At 42.9% G+C, this 19,733-nt stretch overlaps 2 protein-coding genes across 2 annotated transcripts; both read right to left on the reverse strand.

Annotated features, from left to right (window-relative positions):
- Positions 1–69: 69 nt before the first annotated feature.
- On the reverse strand, positions 70–1,426 carry LOC131258493 (guanine nucleotide-binding protein subunit beta-like protein 1). Its single transcript, XM_058259818.1, has 2 exons — positions 1,207–1,426; positions 70–1,142 (listed from the first exon to the last, which is right to left on the reverse strand). The coding sequence occupies exons 1-2, from the start codon at positions 1,342–1,344 to the stop codon at positions 312–314; spliced, it is 969 nt and encodes a 322-aa protein (XP_058115801.1). The 5' UTR covers positions 1,345–1,426; the 3' UTR covers positions 70–311.
- Positions 1,427–2,589: 1,163 nt separating this feature from the next.
- On the reverse strand, positions 2,590–3,405 carry LOC131270402 (uncharacterized). The gene has a single exon (XM_058272420.1). It carries the CDS (start codon positions 3,403–3,405, stop codon positions 2,590–2,592), a length of 816 nt encoding a protein of 271 aa, XP_058128403.1.
- Positions 3,406–19,733: the final 16,328 nt, after the last annotated feature.

Here is a 19,733-nt window from a genome sequence, read left to right on the forward strand (position 1 = left end):
AATGTATTTGAAAATATGATTGTTTGTTAATTTGAGACATAAAACTAGTTTTCTAATTAAAGAAGCAACTTCTTCTGGTATGTTCTGTATCATTGTATAGGTTTTTTTTATTATTCGTGTAGATTATTTCATAAGTAATCATGTACGAATCTCTGCCTGTATAAGCTGTATATATGTATAAAATAAAAAAACAGATTTAATTTAACAATTCGGTTAACATATAAAGTGCAAAAAAAAAACGATCGTTTTTGTGTGATCAGAGGCCAGGGTGAATTGATGGTGAGTTTTGTTCGCATCCGGCTCGATCGGCATCATTTGTACAAATCCCACAGCGAAATTTGTCCGTCACTCCCGGCAGCCGCCATCACCGGAGCCTTCCACATCGTGACCCTGCCCTCTGAGTAGGCAATATCGAGCAGTTCCCCTTTGTGCTCGGTAAGCACGGCGAGGGGCCGAAGGCTTTTCCAGGAAAATATCCGAAGTCGACCATCCCAGCCGGCACTGGAGAACACCTTTAGATCCTTCCGGATGCGCACCCGGTGGACGCCGGCGTTTTTGATGGGGATCTTTGACTTTGGCACCAGCTGGAGTGCCTTTCGGTCCACCGAGAAGACGGAGAGATTGTTCGAGGAACCGCCGCATATTCCTCGGTTGGTGACTGGGTCATAATCGACGGTAAACAGGCAGTCGCCATCGCTGGCGAATAAGGTCGGGGTGCCAATCACTCGGCCAGTGCGATAATCCCACATCGCGATCAAACCGGATTCGTAGCCAGCCATCAGATATCGTTGGCCATCTAGTGTTACGGGCAGTACACACATCACAGAACCGAATGGGACCGGCTGTTCTTCGTCGGCCGTTGGGGAAAAGCGTATGGTTTCAGTCATCGTTTTAGAGCAGAGCACACTTACAGTCGATTTGTCGCGAGGCATTATCACAGCGTTCGCTTGTACGTCACACGCCATCCGGCAGTACCCGGCGTGATCGTTGGACAGTTCGTGTTGGAGCACGTAACCGGCATCGGTGAGATTCCAAAGCTTCACCGTGCCGCACTTTTCCTGAGTTATCAAGGCATCTTCGGTGTGAGCAAGGTTTAGAATGGAACTGGAACCCACGGTCAGCTGATACGAGACACGGTTGGTCTAAAAAGAATTTAAGTTATTCACCAAGGGGGGAACAAATTGAAAAGTAGAGAAAATTGATTACCTGGAGGTCCCAAAGCTGAACGGTGCCTTTAAGCGTTCCGGCGTACAGGTGTTCTGGCGTTCGGAAGCAAAGTGAATGGTAGGAGCTTTGTTCCGGCGACCTCAAACAAATCACTGGATCCGGAGGTAGAAGTGCCATGCTTGCATCCGTCGAAATAACACAATTGCGATCTAATTTATGCGTAGTTTCTTTGACTAACCGGAGCTGCTTGAAATGCTGGTGTAATCTTTGACATCAAAAACAGCTGTTCGGGATTGTTTTGATATTTTTAAGTGTTAAGTGTTGGCACATCGGAATCGGATTTGCGGACTGTGAAGTTTGATTCCTTGCCGGAGTAAATCAATTGAGTATCGATTAGGTATCGTTTAAGATTTTGTGGCAAAGTTCTTGAAAGAACGGTAAATTTTGTACAATGTTCATGATAAAATATAAAAAAGGGGTTTTTTTCACTAGACCTTATTCGGATTCAGGAGCAGTCGTTATGACTCCGGAGCTTTTGATGATACCCCATAGATGGCGCTGTGTACTTAATATGTACAATTTTAAAAGAGTTCGTTTTTCGAAAGGGATGGCGGTATTAAGTTGATGGTATAAATAAACACATACATTTGGTGCAAAATATTGTTATATATTTAAATGAAGCATGCTGTAGATAATGTGAATAGTGCGTGGTGCATTTTAACTCCTTGTGAGATACATTGTAATTTCCGTGTTGTTCTTCAGTTTTCTTCATTAACACTGATCATCATCATTCCTATCGAGTATGTTTTCCGGTAGATCTAAAAGGAATAATATAGCCATTTACCACAACTAGAAGCTTAATTCACGCGTCAAATTACCTCAAAGAACGTCCGTATGTTTACGGGGCCGAAACCGTACGATATGAGAATGGGCTGCTGCGACGCCGTGAGCAGCAATCGCATGGCGTTTTGGTCTTGCACTTCCATATTGTACCAGGGAACCGTGTAAATGGCTACCGTGAGTTCATCACACTTGAAACGAGCACATGAATGGAATGTTAACTCAGGTTAGCCTTCAGACCCAATAGCAACCTACCTTCAAATCAAGCAGTTGACCCAACGCACAGCTAAAGAACAGTTGAAATGTGAGCATTGTGAAGAGAAAATATCCGGGATACCAGTCAGGAATCTGAAATGTAACCATTAAACTTAGATAGATATTCACTGAAACCTCGATCGTATGAAGATGCTCACCGACACAACTACCACGACAATGCTGATCAACTGTAGGAAAATGCATCCAAAAACAACCAAAAAGTGTAAAACAAAGAGATTGCACATGGTCTTCGTGAATCTAGAATCATCATTTGGAATTGTAATTATTTATAGGGGCACATTATTACATTATGTAGCACAGAAATACTCACTCTAGATGCTCAATGTAGTGCTCAATAATCGTACGAATGCGGTTTCGTATTTCGCCCGTGCGCTGCCCTTGGTCATTCAAGACGCAAAGAGCAGATAGCCTATCCAACTCCAGACATAACATATCCATCTGAAGACAAGCGTTCAGTAAGAACATGAAAAAGACACATTCGCTGCCAACAATTCCGCTCACGGTTAGGAAAGTTTCGAACAGTTGCAAGACATAATTCACAGAAAATCCTCGAAGGTTGTCTATCGACACCGATGGAATGACGAAACCAAATGGAACCACATATTCAACCAGTGCGGACCAGAGCAACGAGTACACGAAAATCAGCCCGGCTGCACCACACGAACAGCCAGCAAATAGGATGAGTAGTGCGTAGATGTTGTGGACAGTTTGCGAGATCTGCTCGTCTTCCTCCTTGCTGCCACCAAAGTTGTCTATGAAGGTAATGATGAACTGGTGCGGCTTCACGATAAGGTCCTTGTGCCAAACGAACGTGTATAGCTTAACACAGCAAATGCCAACGTACAAAATGGTCTCCAAACAGTACATGAAATCCACCAGGCTGCCAAACACGTTGTATAGGCTGTACAAGTTGATACAGAACACCAACGCTAAGTTAAACAAGACGAACTTAAAGTACCAAGTCCTTGGCGTGTAGTTAGGCGTGAAGATATCTGCACCGGCCATACCACCCATAAAGTTGAGAATTTGAGCAATGTACAGGTACTGTTCACGGACACTTGCAGCCCGCTGTTCGAGACGGCGCCTCAGATGAATTCTCAATCGATCAACAAAAATTAACATCTTTCACCGTCGCTGGTTTTCCTACCAATGAAACGAAAAGTCGTCAAGTGATGGATCGAAGAGCATGGTATTAGCGATTTTAAATTATGTATTTTAAGAATAGTTTTTGCACGTTAATTGCATAATTGACGTTGCCAAGCGGTAGAAATATTTTTTTCTTTCATTTGCACAATGCCCAATCGATGGGTATTGATCGCATTTGTATAATTAGTATATAATTGGTTGTACGTTTTTCGGATCAAAGAACAGAAAAAAATCTTTTTCATACTGACTGAGGCATTTATTTCACATACATTATATGTTTTAAGTTTATATATATAATATATTTTATGATGTATATAATCTTTTTTTTTTTATTTTCAATATCAAGTATAATAAGAGCTTTTGTTTTCCGGATTTATCGTTTTGTATGCTAGTTTCATTGTTGCTTTCTTCATTCCTATAAGTTCTCTCCTCTAGCTGTTCGCTAGTCTTTTTCTTAGCGCTCTTTTGCTATCCCGTTGCGAACGCATTGCTTGCTCATGCATACGTTGTATAATTTTGTTTCACGTATTTTACCTCCCGATGAGTCAAATACTCATTACTGCATGCGGTTTGTTGGCCGGTATGCTAATAGTTTGACTTGTGTATTCTTTTTTTTCTATACATCTGTTCATCCAATCATGCAGATAATTTTTTTTCTCTAAAATTAAAGACGATGATAGTTTATGTTCAATTAGTGTGCAGTTTAGTAAAAAATAGATAACTTTTCTGTTGCTGTTTTGGTAGTTGATGTTGCGTTGGTTTTTAGCTCCCGTTCGACCCAAAATGAAAACTTAACGAAACGGTGCGAGTAATTGCCACAACAAAACTATTTCTCTATTACATCATATGAAATATTTATCTCCGGTGTACGTTTTTTTTGACATCCTTTTTTTAAGATATCTGAGATTGAGATTTCAGTGGGTATTGTGGAGTATTTGTCAGCTCGAGTGTTACTTGTAATGTTTGCTTTGCGGGTATTTTTAAAATGTTAATTTCATAATTTGTAACACACAGGTATGAATGCTATCCCCGTTCTTTTCACGTTGCGTGTGAGTTTCACGACACGGGATAGGAATTCAGCTCAAGTGTACTGTTGCAGGGGTTTATGCATACATTTTAATTTCATCTTTGTGAACTTTTTGACCCATGAAATTGGTGGGTAATGTATATGTTTGCTGTTGCTATGTTTGTGTGTTTATGCTTCCGGTGACCGAACAACGGTCCATTTTTTTGTTTCAATGTAGTGCATTTGGTTGTTCGTTTGCTTTTTGTGGTATGGAAGGTATCGTCGTCGGATACTCCTCAGCTCTTGGTTGGCCAGTGTCGATTGTCATGTTACCATTTTGTTTTGTTCTCGATTTATATGTCTTTTAAAAAGATAGCTTAGTTTCATTTGTGCTCTGCAGAAAGTATGTGGGAGGGACATCAGGCCGCTTCGTGTTTGTCGAAGAAATTATTTGCTTTGCGCAATGCTTCATAGCTCGTTGGTTGCGTTAAAAAGGGGAAGTAGCATGAAAGCAGCAGCTTCTGTACATTACGTGACTTGTTCACGGCTTTTTCGGAACGAATGAACCTTTTGTTCTACCTCTTTTGGCTTGGTGCATTCGATTATGGTAATTAGTGAGTTGTTCTATTCAGTTTCATGTTTAACTCTTTCAATTTGTTTGGTTTTCTGTCTTGAAGGTTGCCCAGTTTGATATCGCTGTTACCCTTTTTATTCCCACCAGAGGTTTGTTTTCTAACGTTTTCCGATAGATTTGCTCAAGGAAATACGTGTGACTTTCGTGCTAGTTTTGATTCCGAATGTGGTGTATGCTTAGCGACTAACGACTATTTACAACGAGTCTTTTATCGTTTTATCACGCCTTTTGAATCGAAGAAGTGCCAAGTGCAAGTTTTTCTTCAAACAAACGCTAACTTTGGATATCTCGTACAAATGAATGCCAGAATGCAAGGTTTTGTGTTTTGTTGCTGTTTTGAAATTTTTTTTGCAATACTGTAATGTTTTTTTTGTGTTTCTTTTTAAATCCCTCCATGTTCATCATCATCTTGACCGGGGTTTTAATTCGATTCTATGTAGCTGACACGCCTCTGATAACAAGAATAAAAATACATCTTAAAGTTGGCAAATACGCATGGCAAATAACTGTATCATTGTTAGTTCGTTTGCAACCAAACCTGGACCTTGCCTCGTGTGCTCAGACCATCCTTCCTACGCGCTGATCTTTGGAACATGCTTGATTCTCCGGTTGCCACCACTTCGGTCGACAGTCCTTACATCTAATGTTTTTTTTCCTTTTTGGTAAAGTGCATAATATCAGTTTTATGTTCTCTTACTGGCTAAATAGTTAAGTGCATTTGTTAATGGTGCTTTCTGTTGGTGCATCACAACACTTAGGAAAAAGTGCGTTATAGTAAGCTTTGTTTCACGTCGTTTTTCTTCGCTCGGTTCCGTCGAACGTTGCTGAGTGGTTTTGTTTTGTTTTCAATTTCCAGTTTGATCTTCTCTTCGTTGGTATCGTAAAGTAAGTACAAATTTATCACTTTTCTTTGCCCGTTGATTTTTGTTTGCGTTCTTCGTGAAAAATCAGCTCCGGATGGGTTCGTGATTTGGATTGATGGAATTATTATTTTGAGGTTGATATACACACAAACACACCATTCGGGTTTCTGTTTTTGCAATGATCCGTTACATAGCCTTATGAAGCTACATCCATAAAAAATATACAAAATTGTAGATGTAATAAGAAACAAAATAAGGTATAAGTTAAAAAAAAAGACGCACGGACAACTAGCGATGTACGGTGGGAGAAATCAAAACGTATCTTTTACGAAGTACTGAAACACAGATAGATCTTAGCAGTTTTTGGCCAATTAGATAGTTACTCAAAAACGGTTTATTTCGTTTCTCCTTGTTTCAAAAGTAATTATTTTGAATTTGAATAAAAAGGCATAGCATGCACTTCATAGTCTGATCGCATTTCCTCGATTTTTAAGAACATAGTTCACTTTACGGCTTTCTAAACTTGATCGTCAGATCAATTCTGTAAGATCCTCGAAAAACCATACCACACACAAGGAAAAAGGATGGTCTGGTGGGAACGCCTTCATTTCGTTCGCCCAGAATAGACTGCTCACTGCAGGCGTCACACGAGTGACGTCACGAAAAGAAACTGTTCTCAAAGTAACAGAAAGACACGTAACCTAGCGGGGATGAGAAAAATACTCCCCGGAGTTCTTCTGGTCTGGTAAAGAAGATGCGCATGCCTCCGTGTTCGTGCCGCATTCAGGTTATGGGGGCTCTAATGGTTCCAATTCGACAGTGGTGGGAGTCATCGGCACATTAGTAGGTCTGTGTGTGTACTGGGAATTTGTATTCCACCATGTCGTTCGTCGTCGGTTTTCGGTGTCCCGCTTCCGAAACTGGGAAGTTTGGGACGGTCCTTCGTGATCGGGCGATAAATAAACGGTGTGCGACCGGCGAGAACCCGGTGGCCAGTTGTCTTGTTGACGCCGATGACGTCAACGGGTTGTACCTGGAAGGACACAAACTTTGTATCCCCCTGATGGCGTCATTGGCAGTTATAGCCATTAGGTATCTTGTTTTTTATTTTCTTTTTGGGCGGTGTAGTTATGAAGAGAGTTTTTCTTATGTTACGTTATGTTTCTTCACGAAAAGTTCAACTTATTCTTGAACCAGGCACGTGACGATGAGTTCAAGCGAGCTGTAAATCCTTCCAAACATTTGAAAAAAAGAGCATGAAATGTAGTTATATTATAGTTGCCTTGTTTATTGTTGACTCTGTTTGAATTGTGTACTATAATATCTGGAGGTCCCAAGGAAGAAGAAATTTAAAGATTGTTAAGAGATGTCCTGGTTCTCCCCTTGTCAAGTGTATTTTATTTGAATCGCCTAATTCATTCAAAACCTAATTGGTTTCCCAATAAACGTTTTTCGTTGGCTTCGAGCCTTTTACTTCTGGTAGTTCTGAAATCGGCCACGTACCCGGAAGTGGATTACTGCCTAATGGACTTCTGCAAATCTGTAAATCGCACCAGAACTTTACCGACCGAAGTGAAGCAGGTCGGCCGGAAGCTGGCACCGATATAAAGGCGGATAAAACCCAGCTATCGCTCGACGTGAAGCTCATCCGGGATGTCATCTCATAAAGCCGGCGATCATAACCTCGGGGAAACCGAGCATCGGGGTGAATGCTGCTACCGGTCGTGACCTTGGGCGAGATGCAGGCGAGCGCCTGTGGCGAAGCCGTTTTCCCCCCCAGGCCGCGGCAAAGGAAAAACCCCAACACGGGCCAGGCGATTTATCATGAGCTATAAAAAATTCAAAGGGGGGGTTTTTCGCCGGTTTACGACCAACCGATGGGTGGATGCGTTTTCCCGGGGCTCGCGCGCACGTCAGAGGTCGCACCACTTTCCACGAGCTTGTACTTTTCCGGACGCTCCGTCGTGCCGGCCGTTTCCCGAAAGGTTAATCCATGGGCTGTGCGGGGGCAGGACACGGGTCGGTTGGATGTTGTAATATTTTGTGATTTAATCTACCCCTAAAAGCAAATCTAACCTTTTGCCAAACCATCACCTCCCACCCCGCCCCTCCCCTCACGTCTCAAAAGTGCTTACCCGGGCTTCGGATCCTAATTAGGTGCAACAAATTGAATTTTATGTATACGATCACCTTTTGCGCGCGAAATCTTGAGCGAAGACAATCCGATGATCCTTGAATATTATCCGCGCGTCTCTTGGTCTCGGCTATCTTTCGAGAATTTGTGGTGAACTTTTTTTTGTCCTGGTCCCGCGGAAAAGCCGCGAGAGCCATTTCAAATTTACCGTCCCCAACCGTCCTTGAGCAGAAGACGAGAAGCAGCTTTCTGTTGCCATAACTTCCGGTAAAGAATATTTACGCCTCACCGAATCCTAGGAATCGTTATGAATTTAATGTGAAGTATATTTATATAGCTTCGAAAGAGCTGTAAAACAGGTAGTATACTTTTCCGCCATGTTGTTCTCGGTAAAATGTGCGTCAAATGTTCTCTCGCAGCGTCCATAACAAAACGGTATGATGTGTAAATATTTTCTAGTTTTAGTTGTTCAAAGAAGCAGCTTTAGTTTGATCAGTAATTACACTGGTCATCGCACTCTGGGATGTTCCAAATCCCGGCTCTTGGAATCCAAAACCCGGCAGGCATTGTCTGGCCATTTCCAGACAATTTTCCATCCCCGGGAAGTACACGAGAACCCAAGGAAGGCAACCGGGGTGGGATAGGTTTAATTTCATTTCGCTGTAAAATGGTTTAATATTTTCATCCCGGTGTCTGCCGCTTCGTTTCCGGGGGGAAAACACGATCGGAAACATCACGCAGGCCCGTGGTTGTGGCGCTAAAATAGTCTAATAAAAGTCCCCGAAGCCCATCCGGGGAAGGCCCGAACGAGGAGGGTGGTCGTGGAGTGACCTTTCCCTAGTCGGGAAGGGAATCCTTCCTACCGGATATCTTTTGGATAATGCGTTTGATTTTTACGATGAGCCTTTTACGAAGGCTCGGTCTGTTTTTGTCATGTTTTCCCTTTTTTCCTGAACATTTTTCCTACCAACGAGTGATACCGTGTGGTGTGGTGTTTTGTTTTGGGCTGTCGGCGGTCAAAGGATGTTGAACATTTTTTGTTTTACTTGGAGAACAGATTTTCTTGCCTCGTTTCTTTTAAGTAGCTTATCCGATTGGAAACTAATTCTTCCCCTCTCGTGCTGGTCGTGATTTTTTTTCGTTTGTGCCGGACGCCGATGGCGGATGTAACCGTGAGTCGTAAATTTATTAAATCTGTAAATTTCGTATCCCCATATCCCATATCGTAAAAGTGTCTGGATTGGTATTTTTCCGATTGGATCCACCAATTGCCGGTCGTTCCCATTCCTATTCCGTGGGTGTTTACTTGTTACTTTTTAGCGCGCGCGCCCGTCGTTGGTGGATGTTTTGTTCCCATTTCCGGAGCAATAGTGTCGTAACTTGCGTGGATTACGAAGCTAAACGGTTTCGTTGGGCTATTTCGGTGAAACAGTGCCGGCTTAAGTGGTTCAAAGAGGAGGAAGTGTTCCGATATCTTTCAAATTGGTTCATCGCTTTCCTCGAATTATTTATATCAAATGACTCTATAACCATTTCCCTTTTGCTAAATGTAAGAAAAGTGTCCCTCTATCGGGCAATTCATCAAATGGCATGGATCATAAAAATCAATTACCTGCTTTTGATTTCATTATTGTCTCCCTGAAGAGGCAAAATTCGTTATGCTGAAAGTGAAATGCCATTGTCCACCAAGACCCTCTGTGCAAGTGAAAAATGAACCTGAAGCGAAGGACCGTTGCAAAGTACGGGCAAGAAATATTGTCCACGTTGCGGTTGCTTGTTACGAATCTAAAGTCAGCTAAATCAATTACCGAGGTGTCCGTTTTGGGGTGCGGGCTAAAAATACTTCCCTCGATGGAACGTTAGTATCGTCAAGGCGAAAGGGACGCTGCAATACGATACCGTAATGTTGAAACATTTTTCAACGGCGAACGGTCGCCCGTTTGGTTATGTTTTGGACAAGAAGTCAGCTTGCTTTCATGCAATCGATAGATAAAACGTGTTAAGCGACGCCCTCGAGACGACTTTATGACGTTTGTTTGCGATAACAAAGAGACTCACGAATGGAAAGATACGACAGTGTTATTCTCACGTTTGTTGCCGCATTCAGCATGGATCCAGGAAATAACTCCAGATGATTTCGTGGCGCTCAGAGTCAACAGCAACAGGTGAAAGCTAAAACTTTGACACCAGGAAAAAGGTGCTTCCGCGGCGAATGGGAAGTCGTCGAGTCATAAATCAACTCCATTTACACCATCTTGACCAACAGGAGCGCAAGGACGCCCGGGCAAACCGGGATTCGGGAAAATAATAATAATAGTAATAATAAAGGTTAGCCATGTTTTGGTTTGTAGAAAGTTCCACGTCAGCCTTTTTTTTGAGCCAAACGCGAGGGTGAAAACTCTGCGCGAAATTAAATCGCTTTGTTTAGAGCGGAAGTGCTGATAATCGTGGGATAGGATCGGTTTAATTTCACCCGAAGAAGTTATACCTTTGGGAAGGAAAAATGTTTGTTTTCGACAGTTCAGCAAAAGTGAGTACAAACTTCGGTAATCGAGAGGAAGTTCGAGGAAAAAGCTCCAAGTGTGCAATTATTACGGCGTTCGGTGAAAGATTCGGACAAAGTCGTTATTTTCGTCCCGGTAAACCGACGTAAGTCAAAAGATTGTTCGAAATGATTGAATGTCATGCTTGGCCGGTCATTGAACGGCATTTTCACACGTTGGCAGCTGTCATGGAACTATTTCGGAATGGTAACGGACGGTGTGGAAACTCGATACGTGCGGAAACCATTTCCACTTCCACTAATGAGAAGTTTCCACTTTCAGTTCAGGCGAAAACAAAAGGATGAGGAAAACTTTGGCCCCGCATCGTCGAGTCTGAAACGGTGGAAAACTCCCTCCAGCCACGATCCGGGGGGGCCGGGGGGAAAGGCGAATGTAGGCGTGAGCATAAATTACGATGAAATGTCACCCGATACGACACCGATACATGCCCATGTCGCCATCGTGGTTCCGAGCAGGTGACAAAGTTAGTGGTTTTGGTCGCGTTTTGCAACCGTTCCAGTTTCCGCTCGTGCTTTCGTTCTCAACTAGCCGAAGATGGTGGAGACATTGGGAAAGTTTCCACCACTAACTGATGCCATTTTCTGCGTGGAAACCCGTTTGCGGTTCGGTTGATTGTTGATGACGAGTGGGACGAAAATGTTTGCATGATTGACAGCAGCGCATTAAAGTGCTTACGTGTGGAACATCTATGCTCTCTCCTTTCTATCGTTTTTGAGACTATGTTTTCATTATATGCGAGTCCCGATAGAGTCTTGGTTATTTTTAGATTAAGAAAACACCACTTGGAACCATCTTCCTGGCAAGAGTTCCCTAAAATGAACCATTTTCCCACGCTCGCTTATTGTTTGATTTTAATTAAATTAAATATTTGATCGAGAAAAACAACAACACTGTACGTCATAGAATGTTATAACATCGCTGTTGAATTGGAGATTCTCTTTGAACAAGTAAACAGCCAGTATTCAAACAAATTTGCCTTTCTAAACGCGCCAGCTTTGGGGAGAAATTTAGCATGAAATTGTATGCGAGCTTTGGGGGTGGAAAATCTTCCGGAAATGTTTGTTTTTCTTCCTTTTTTTTAAACAATTCAGCCTTGGGGCTTTTCCATAGGTTCTTGGTACAGATCAACAAACGGAAAACGTGTTACCTTTGGAAGGAAAAACCAAATTTAAAAGAAATCTCATTCCCCTGAGTGCTATCGATGTAATGTTCGTGTCCCGATAGCTGTTGGTATCTGGTTGATTATTGTGTTTTCCGGCCATCGAGCATTCGAGGTGTGCCATTTCCTTTCGAATCGCAAGAAATGATCGAAGGGAGAGAAAAAAATAGTCCAGATTGAATTCGAATGTCTCCGGTTCTGGAAAACGTCAGCCTGTGCGGGGATGATTCCGAGTGAATGGCTGGCAAACATCAACTGACACTCCACCGACAGCCAATCTGCTCAAACTTTTCCCTCCCCTCGCTTTTCTCAGCTCGAGAGAGAAAGTTTGCGAAGCGAGCAAAAGGGTTGAAGGGGATTAATCCTTTTTACAAATTTGATCCTTCATTGGCGATCTCCGGCGTTGAACCGGAACACGGGACACGTGACGAGATGAAAGGGAAAAACTGTCAGGTGGTTTGATTGAAACTCCACCCGGGAAGGTTGAACTTGATTTTTAACATAAAACCTTTGTTTTTGATACCGGAATTAATTTAACCGGAAACTATAAACACATGTTTAGAAGGGTTTTAGAATATGTTTCAAAGGTTTTGATCACAGAATTCAATTTATCTGTCATTCAATATGTAGGAACAAGTTCAAACAAGCTTCCTTGCGTTGGCAGACGATGAGGACGAACGAGTGGGAAGAATAAATAAATTAATTTAATCAACATTCCCCGGAAACCAATTACCCGTAGTAAGTTCTACTGCTCCTCTATTTACCTTGCCACCACAAACGAAACGAACGTTCGGTGTAGCCCACGGTTGAGGTGAAAGAAAATTGTCACCATTTCGATCGACCTCCCGGAATCATTAATACAAGAACGAACGTATGAATGATGACCACGACGGAATAGTGCACGGTGGGGGGTGTTTTAATGTGAATTTATCCATTGTTACCATCATTGGTGGCACCTTAAACTATCCTAGATGAGTTATTCTTTCGTGCGCGTAAATACATTTTACGCGGGCTCGGGGCATTGTTCAAGCGAACGGAAATGTAGAGTTTATCTAATTGGTTGTGCAATTATTTGTTATTCTTTTGTCGTGGTCGTTGTAGTCCGTTTTCTGTACTCTGGAAGCTAGAAAAGCTCAGCTCCAGAAGAAGGACTGATGCAACTCTTTTTCGGAGCCTTTTTTTCTACTATTTTCTACTCAACAAAGTTCAACGGAAAAATGCAAGCGCAAATAATCCAGAGGTGGAAAAGACTCACTTTGCATAATGGTTGAACCTGATAATCTGTATCCTCCCGCGAGGGTTAATTAGTATGCAGTCTGTACCCTTTCTACATCATGTATTTCACAGAATAGAACTCAAAAATACAAATGCTCTACTTTTAATTGCTTGATGAAATATGAAAACCAGTCGTGGAACGTAGTTTGCATTTTTTATAATGGAATTGAGCTGTGATTCCATTTCTTTGTTCTCAGGTATCATAACTCTCTCTGTGACAATCATTTGTTTAATGTTTAACTAACTTTCTCGATGATTGAAATAGGTTTAAAGGTGTTTATTGGTAGCGTTTTAGATAAACTACTCTAAATGCTTTGAATCGTTGATAAATCTTGTTTAGTACAAAACTGGCATGAAACATGAATGTTGCATTTGCGGAGTTTTAATACTTAGGCGAATTACTATGGTTCGTACTTAGCCTACGGAATAATTGTAATCTTCTGTAAATCATGTTACTTTTGGCCACCACGTATGGTATTTTTTATTGATATGGGAACAAAAAGCGAAACGATTCCATTCGTAGCTTTTCATGTGTTTTTGTCGTTGAATTTATAACCTCTGGGTGATTTTACTGACATGCTGGGCAGATGGCACCGATTTGCACTTCCGATTTGATAATAAAATCGCAACGGAAGAGCGTCTACGCATTCTCTAGGAATCGCAAGATTGACTCTGGCAGTAAAGCATGTCGTTCTTTCTGTTTTATTTATACCTCCTTTGACGAACGGTTTCAAATATAATTGACCCCAGACGGGGCCACTTTTGATTTGTTCAGTATTGTTAAATTTTTTTGCGTTTGTTGTCACCGGAAGAAAAGCCGTGCCAACTTTTGAGACAGAGTTTCCAGAAATGCACCGCTTTCTAGGGTACACGAGCTGACCGAAACCGTGCAAGCAATTAAGAAACAATGCCAACGGCCAAAGTTTCTTCCACCAACCCGTGGGCCGACGGAGGCAGTGGAAAGGAAGTGGAGGGGGAAGGAAAAATGCTGCTGAAAGTTAACCAAAGCTGTCAGACGCAATCGTCTTGTCGAGCAACGGGCTCGAGTTTTTCGCCGACCGTGTGGTTTTCTTCCCCATCGCCCCAATTGTGTAACCAGGCACGTTTGGTGAGGTAAAAGTTGGCGCGGGCCGGGGGTTTGTGTGGTCATAACACAAAGGTCCAAGTTTTAGGTGGTCTTGCAACCACTCATCGCCAATCAACAGGCCGGGAGAAAATCCGACTCAGGTGAGGGTGTTCATTTTTTGCTTTTGCTTTCTCAAAGTGTTTTGTGTTGATACTTTAATACTTTCTTCACTGAAACGTTGAAGTTGACGAGGCTTATGAACCGCCCCACGGTAATTATGAGAAGCTTTTTCCCGCCACGTCATTGTTGCAGCCTGTGGAAATAATCCTCGGGAGCTTCAGATTGTTTGTGATTATTTTAAGAACCGAAATGATATGTAACATGTCAACCTTCATCTGAATACCATGCGCTATATCCGTCGAGTCATCGCGCCATTTTCCCCATTCCTGGTGAGTGCTGGTTGCTACGCTTACGACCGCACACGACCGGGTTGCTCCACATTGTTTCCGGGAAGTTGACGGTTCGGCTTGAAAAGCGAGAGATTTTCCGACGAGGTGTCGTTGCCGATTCGTTGGAAGGTTCCGGGCGAAATCAAGAAAGGCTTTGTTTAATCATTCATGCAGCAAGCAGTTCCCAGTCAACTGTACATGCCAACAATGCACACACACACACGTCGGAAAGGACGCCGGCGTGGGCTTGTGCTCGGAAAGGAAAGGGAAACGATCGTGCCAAATACAGCCACGGACAGCTGGGAAGTTCATTTCATTGAGCTTATCCTGCACGTTTCCGTACCCGGCGTGGAAAAAAAAAACGGAAAGCCAATACTATGGAGCATATAATTGGAACGTTTTCGAAGCGATCTGAACCGTCGTTTCAGAAGTGAGGATGGTCCTTTTTATTCCGGTAGCCTGGCCAGGCAAGTCCGTTAAACATGGTCCGCACGTAGCTGTGAAAGTACGTAGCCATCATGAAAGTTGCACGAACCACCAGGCGCCTCCATCCGAAGGAGGGACATGAGTCAATGCGCCTCCCGAGTCTAACCCTTCCGGCGGGATGGTCCCAAAGTGAGAAGGGAAGAGGGGGTGATTGTGTCGAATTAACATTTCCCGGCGTAACGGGTTTTACCGTTCCATTCCTACGAGCAATGAGGACAATTGTGTTGTGACAACCTTTTGTCAGACGACTCTAAAGAGTGCCTTGCCTTGGTCATTTTTCCATACAGGCTTACCGATAGAGTTAAAAATAGAACTTTTATTTTTTGTGATGTGGTAGGTCTTTGCATCGAAACTTATGCTTGATTGAAATTCGAAATTTCGTCGCAGTTGTTAAGAGAAAACTCCCAAAAAACCGAAGGGGTTGAACCGAAAATATTGTGTCGTAATATAACCAAATGCAAGCAAAACAAGCATCAACACCCACATCAGGTGGTAGGCTCTTGATCTCTCTGTCGAACACTGTCAATCCTTTATGCGAACCCACACTTCGGGGGGAATCAAATTTCTTCTCCCCTCTGTCTCGTCATGTGTGCGAGTTGCGCCAAGGTTTTCTGTCACCATACGGAGACGAAACCCGAGCAGGCTACGCCTTTTGATGGCCCTTTCGATGGCCCTGTTTTAGTCACCTGGCGCTGTGTGTGTGTGTGTGTTGTTGCCGGATAAAGTTGCCGGTAGCACCGAAAACACCATCACCTCCCCGGAGTCGGTGCTGTCAGAATGTCCCCTTTGGCATGATGATGGAAGACTCTTCGGGTGGAAATTTGATGAATGAAATCTAAAAATAGCAACACGAGAGGGCTTCGCATTCACCTCTTCCCTCCCTCCCGCCCCCGGGGTAAGTTTCCCTCGCATGAAGAAAGGTGCTTTTATCGCCCTTTATCTGTGGGCTGGGGGAAGGATTTATCTTCTTTTCCCGCCAGCTTCGAACGCTTTCATATACTGTTCGGGGGTTTTTCCTCAAGGAACTTGTTCGAATATCAACATGCCACTCCCTCTCTCTCTCTCTCTTTCTCTCACTCTCTCTTTTTCTTTCAACCCTGCGATACTCTTTCTTTTTCACATTTTCAGCAAATGTGGGTTGTAAAACAGGAGAGGACCATTTTCACGGCCGAAATGGGATCGCTCGAATGCGGCGGTGTTTATGTTTAATGGCATTTTAGATGGTAGCGAGAACAATAACGATAATGAGATTATTTGGATGAGAAATTAAATCCCTGTTCACTTGCACGGACGCAAACCATGCGGCGAAGACAACCTGATACGGTGCTGTGTATGTGTGTTTGTGTGTTTGTGTGTGTGGGTAGTACGCGTGGCAAGGTAAAGTAAGCAATATCTGATAACATGCAGAAAATTAAGAGCTTAGTGGGATTAGTCTATTGGAACCATTTAGGTTTCGGGCTGCTGGAGAAGCCGAAAATGGCTGTTGCTGACAGCGGAGGTGTTTCCAAAAGGAAGCTGACGGAGTAAAGTCAAGGTCGGGGAAGAGTCGGTGATGACGCGCGTCAGAGTATCTCAGTGAACAGCGTGGAACGTGAAAGATTTCGGTACGCATTCTTGGAAAAAGAAAACATATCAAATTTCAAAAACCCGAATGAAGCTTTTAATATGAAATAACTTTGTTGCTTCAATTGTTAGCAAGCTCATCAGTTTTGGGTAGATTCGTAGAACTAACCTTTCGGCTGTGGTTACCGACACTTTGAAATTCCATGTGTTTGTGTTGCTTCCACCGGCAGTCACTTTGCGAAAATGTTTACGCTCAATTAAGGGGTTTTTGAGTGGGTTGGAATTGAAAGTCACATTGGAGTAGAAACGTTTCGTCATGGAACTCGTAATCCCTAGCTTTCTTGTTTCGTTAGTTTCTGCTTAGTAGGAAAAGTTTCTCTTCGTTTCAAATGCAAGAACGCCAACAACCAGAACTGTGTTGTCCGTGGGACAGGTTGGCGAGAGAGGAGAAGAGAAGCCCACTTCTTGGTAGAACCGTCTTTCTCCGAAGGCAAACACAGGGATTAGCTTCTAGCCGGGGTTGACCGACCCGGGGGTTCCGGGACTCTTCACTTCCTCGAGAACACCGTGCTGTGAGGTGGGAAGGTGGAAACAACAAGATGCCAGTGCAGTCTGATGGCCGACGTCAAGGGCGAGCGCGTGAGGAAGCAAGGAAGTTGGGGGGTTGGACTGGGTCTAGCAGACTCTCGGTAAAGGGGGTTTAATAGACAGCTTGGTAGACACGCCTTGTCTAGTGGGAGGACAGAGTGGTAGGGACCAGAGAAGAAAACCTGCAACGCTTTCCCCAGCGTGTGAGCAAAGTTGTCTTCGTGGACAGTTTGCATAAGCAGATCATGAATCATTTATGAACGATAAGTTTATGAAAGTTATCCAGGCCGGGAGTGGGAAAGGATCGTGTGTGTGTGTGTGTGTGTGTGTGTGTGTGTTGGAAGAGTGTCGGTTTCGGAATTGATAGAAAACGTTTCATTGGCGTAGGAGTTAGAGAGTAAGCCGTTGGCTGGTAGGAACACACCATGATCAGGTGGTTTTCGGTGAAGCCAATTCCCTGCCAAAGAGCGAGGCGTGTGTGGTGGATCCTTTCCCGGATGCGATACTCGCCCACGTTGCGACACTTGATTGGCTCTCGTGTGCCGCAGCGACCCGGAGCGTCGCCTGTAGCAGAAAGGAAACAATTACACACCAGCTCTGAGTGATTGGCTAAGGGAACTTAGGGAAGAGTCTTTATAGGGGACTTTTCCACCCTTTTCAGTACGTTCAAAGCGTTGTAGGTTAGGGGAAACCATGAATGGGCTAGCGTAAAACTGGGAAAACGCTTTGAAAAACATTCATCAAGCGTTTATCGGTTTAGAAGAGACCTTCACAGTTGAAAAGTAGATGTTTGATTTACAAGAAAACTTAGTTTTTGCTGTTTTTTCATTTTCGTAGTAAGTGAATTGATTTGGTTATATCTGTGTTTTACGGACTCACATTTATAGAATTTTATTGCTAAATTTACGAATAATAATTGCATATGTAATACCTAATTTATTTATAGACCAAGTGAAAGTAAGATATTTAAAGTATTTTAATAATATCTTACCACTTCTAGAGAGACATTTTTTTTCCAAAATCACCCTCAACGCATGTTGCTTCCATCTGGTTGCTTTTCTCCACGGTTGCATGATCAGCATTTTTCGTGGCTCCAGATATGTTTTCCCAATTTCTGACACCTCGAGTCGAACCATAACCAAGCGGTGAAAATTCCACCTGGATGTTGGATATGGTTCGAGCGACGGCATCGAGGCTGTGTTGTGCTTCCCGATGGTATGGGATGTTTGGATGCCTTGCTGTCTTCCCTGGCATGGTCAAGCAAGGCGGGGGGTTTTGCAAATTGAACTAACATATCACATAACACTGATCGTGCGGTGTTGGGAGACAAAGCTACCGTCACCGGTGCGAATTTGATAGGACGTTCGGCCCGTTTCGCCAAAAAATTGTGACACGATGTTTGAACAATCATTTTGAGCGGCGACTCTCGAAGGTTGTCTCTTTGGATGTGGTAAAGATTAAATATACGAAGGAGGTTAGAAGTGTGGAGGCTTTAATCAAAGATGGTCAAACAAAATGCACATTCCTATACCAACTCGATCTTGTATGGCTCCGACCGAACAGGTACTTTCACATTTCTAAAAGTTCTCTAACGGTAAGCTTTCAGGTTTCAGTTTTATTGACAAAAAACAAATTGATTTGTAAAACAACACATGCTACAACAAGTTTACAAGTTACAAACTTTTCGAATGCTTGAAAAAATGATGACAAACGGCCGAAAACCCTATCGGCAAACAAGGTTCTTTGAATATACCTTACTTTAAATTACATGCTACAAATGGTTATCCTTTCTGGTACAACTCCCACGATATTCTACAAAACACTCTCCTCATCATTCAGTGACAAAACTACTCACTAGACGTCAAATATCAGCTACATATTCGTATGCAAAGTGCGTGTATAGTACGTCAATTGTAAACCTGTGCCCTGCAAAAACCGCCCACAGAGCCCAAATGCAAGCTGAAAGCTGAAGCCCACAGCTCCTTCAAAAGCTCAAAATCGCTCTTACACACTGCCAACGCAAAATCGCCAAAAGAAAACGGCCCGACATGACAGTTTGTTTCTGAATCCGTTTTGCCAAAAGATCCTTTGCCAACCGTTGCTTGCGTAGCGTCGGTTTTTGCAAATGCGAGTCATATTAAGCTAAACAAACTGTCGCAATCCTGTTTGCGAAATGTTTTTCGCAAGCGTCTTCTACGAGCGTTCGATACAATTGACTTCTTTTCAAACTCCCCTTCATTGCAATGCACATAGGTTAAAGGATTAGCGTTTTACATATATCATTTTTTTTGTTGTTTTTTGTTTTTTTTGTTAACTAATCTTGCTAGCTTCTACGTTGACAGTAAATCATATCGTTATGGTCATCCAATTGATAATACCCTGAAAACATTACCGTCAGTGTTTACATTTTCTATGTTCTTTGTTTATACCATGTCTGATTAAGCATCCAATTACAACACGACCTTTTTTTTATCAAATCAAATAGAAATGCAATATAATATTTACTCATAAACTTTT

The sequence above is a fragment of the Anopheles coustani genome, chromosome 3 (assembly GCF_943734705.1).
Source record: "Anopheles coustani chromosome 3, idAnoCousDA_361_x.2, whole genome shotgun sequence".
Taxonomy (NCBI): Eukaryota; Metazoa; Arthropoda; class Insecta; order Diptera; family Culicidae; genus Anopheles; species Anopheles coustani.

What these genes read in the sequence shown, in the direction of transcription:
- LOC131258493 (XM_058259818.1), bottom strand. Translation starts at nt 1,344, where the DNA reads ATGGCACTTCTACCTCCGGATCCAGTGATTTGTTTGAGGTCGCCGGAA. An exon ending in TTCAGCTTTGGGACCTCCAG is followed by an intron (nt 1,143 to 1,206) that starts GTAATCAATTTT and finishes AATTCTTTTTAG; the next exon opens with ACCAACCGTGTCTCGTATCA.
- LOC131270402 (XM_058272420.1), bottom strand. Translation starts at nt 3,405, where the DNA reads ATGTTAATTTTTGTTGATCGATTGAGAATTCATCTGAGGCGCCGTCTC.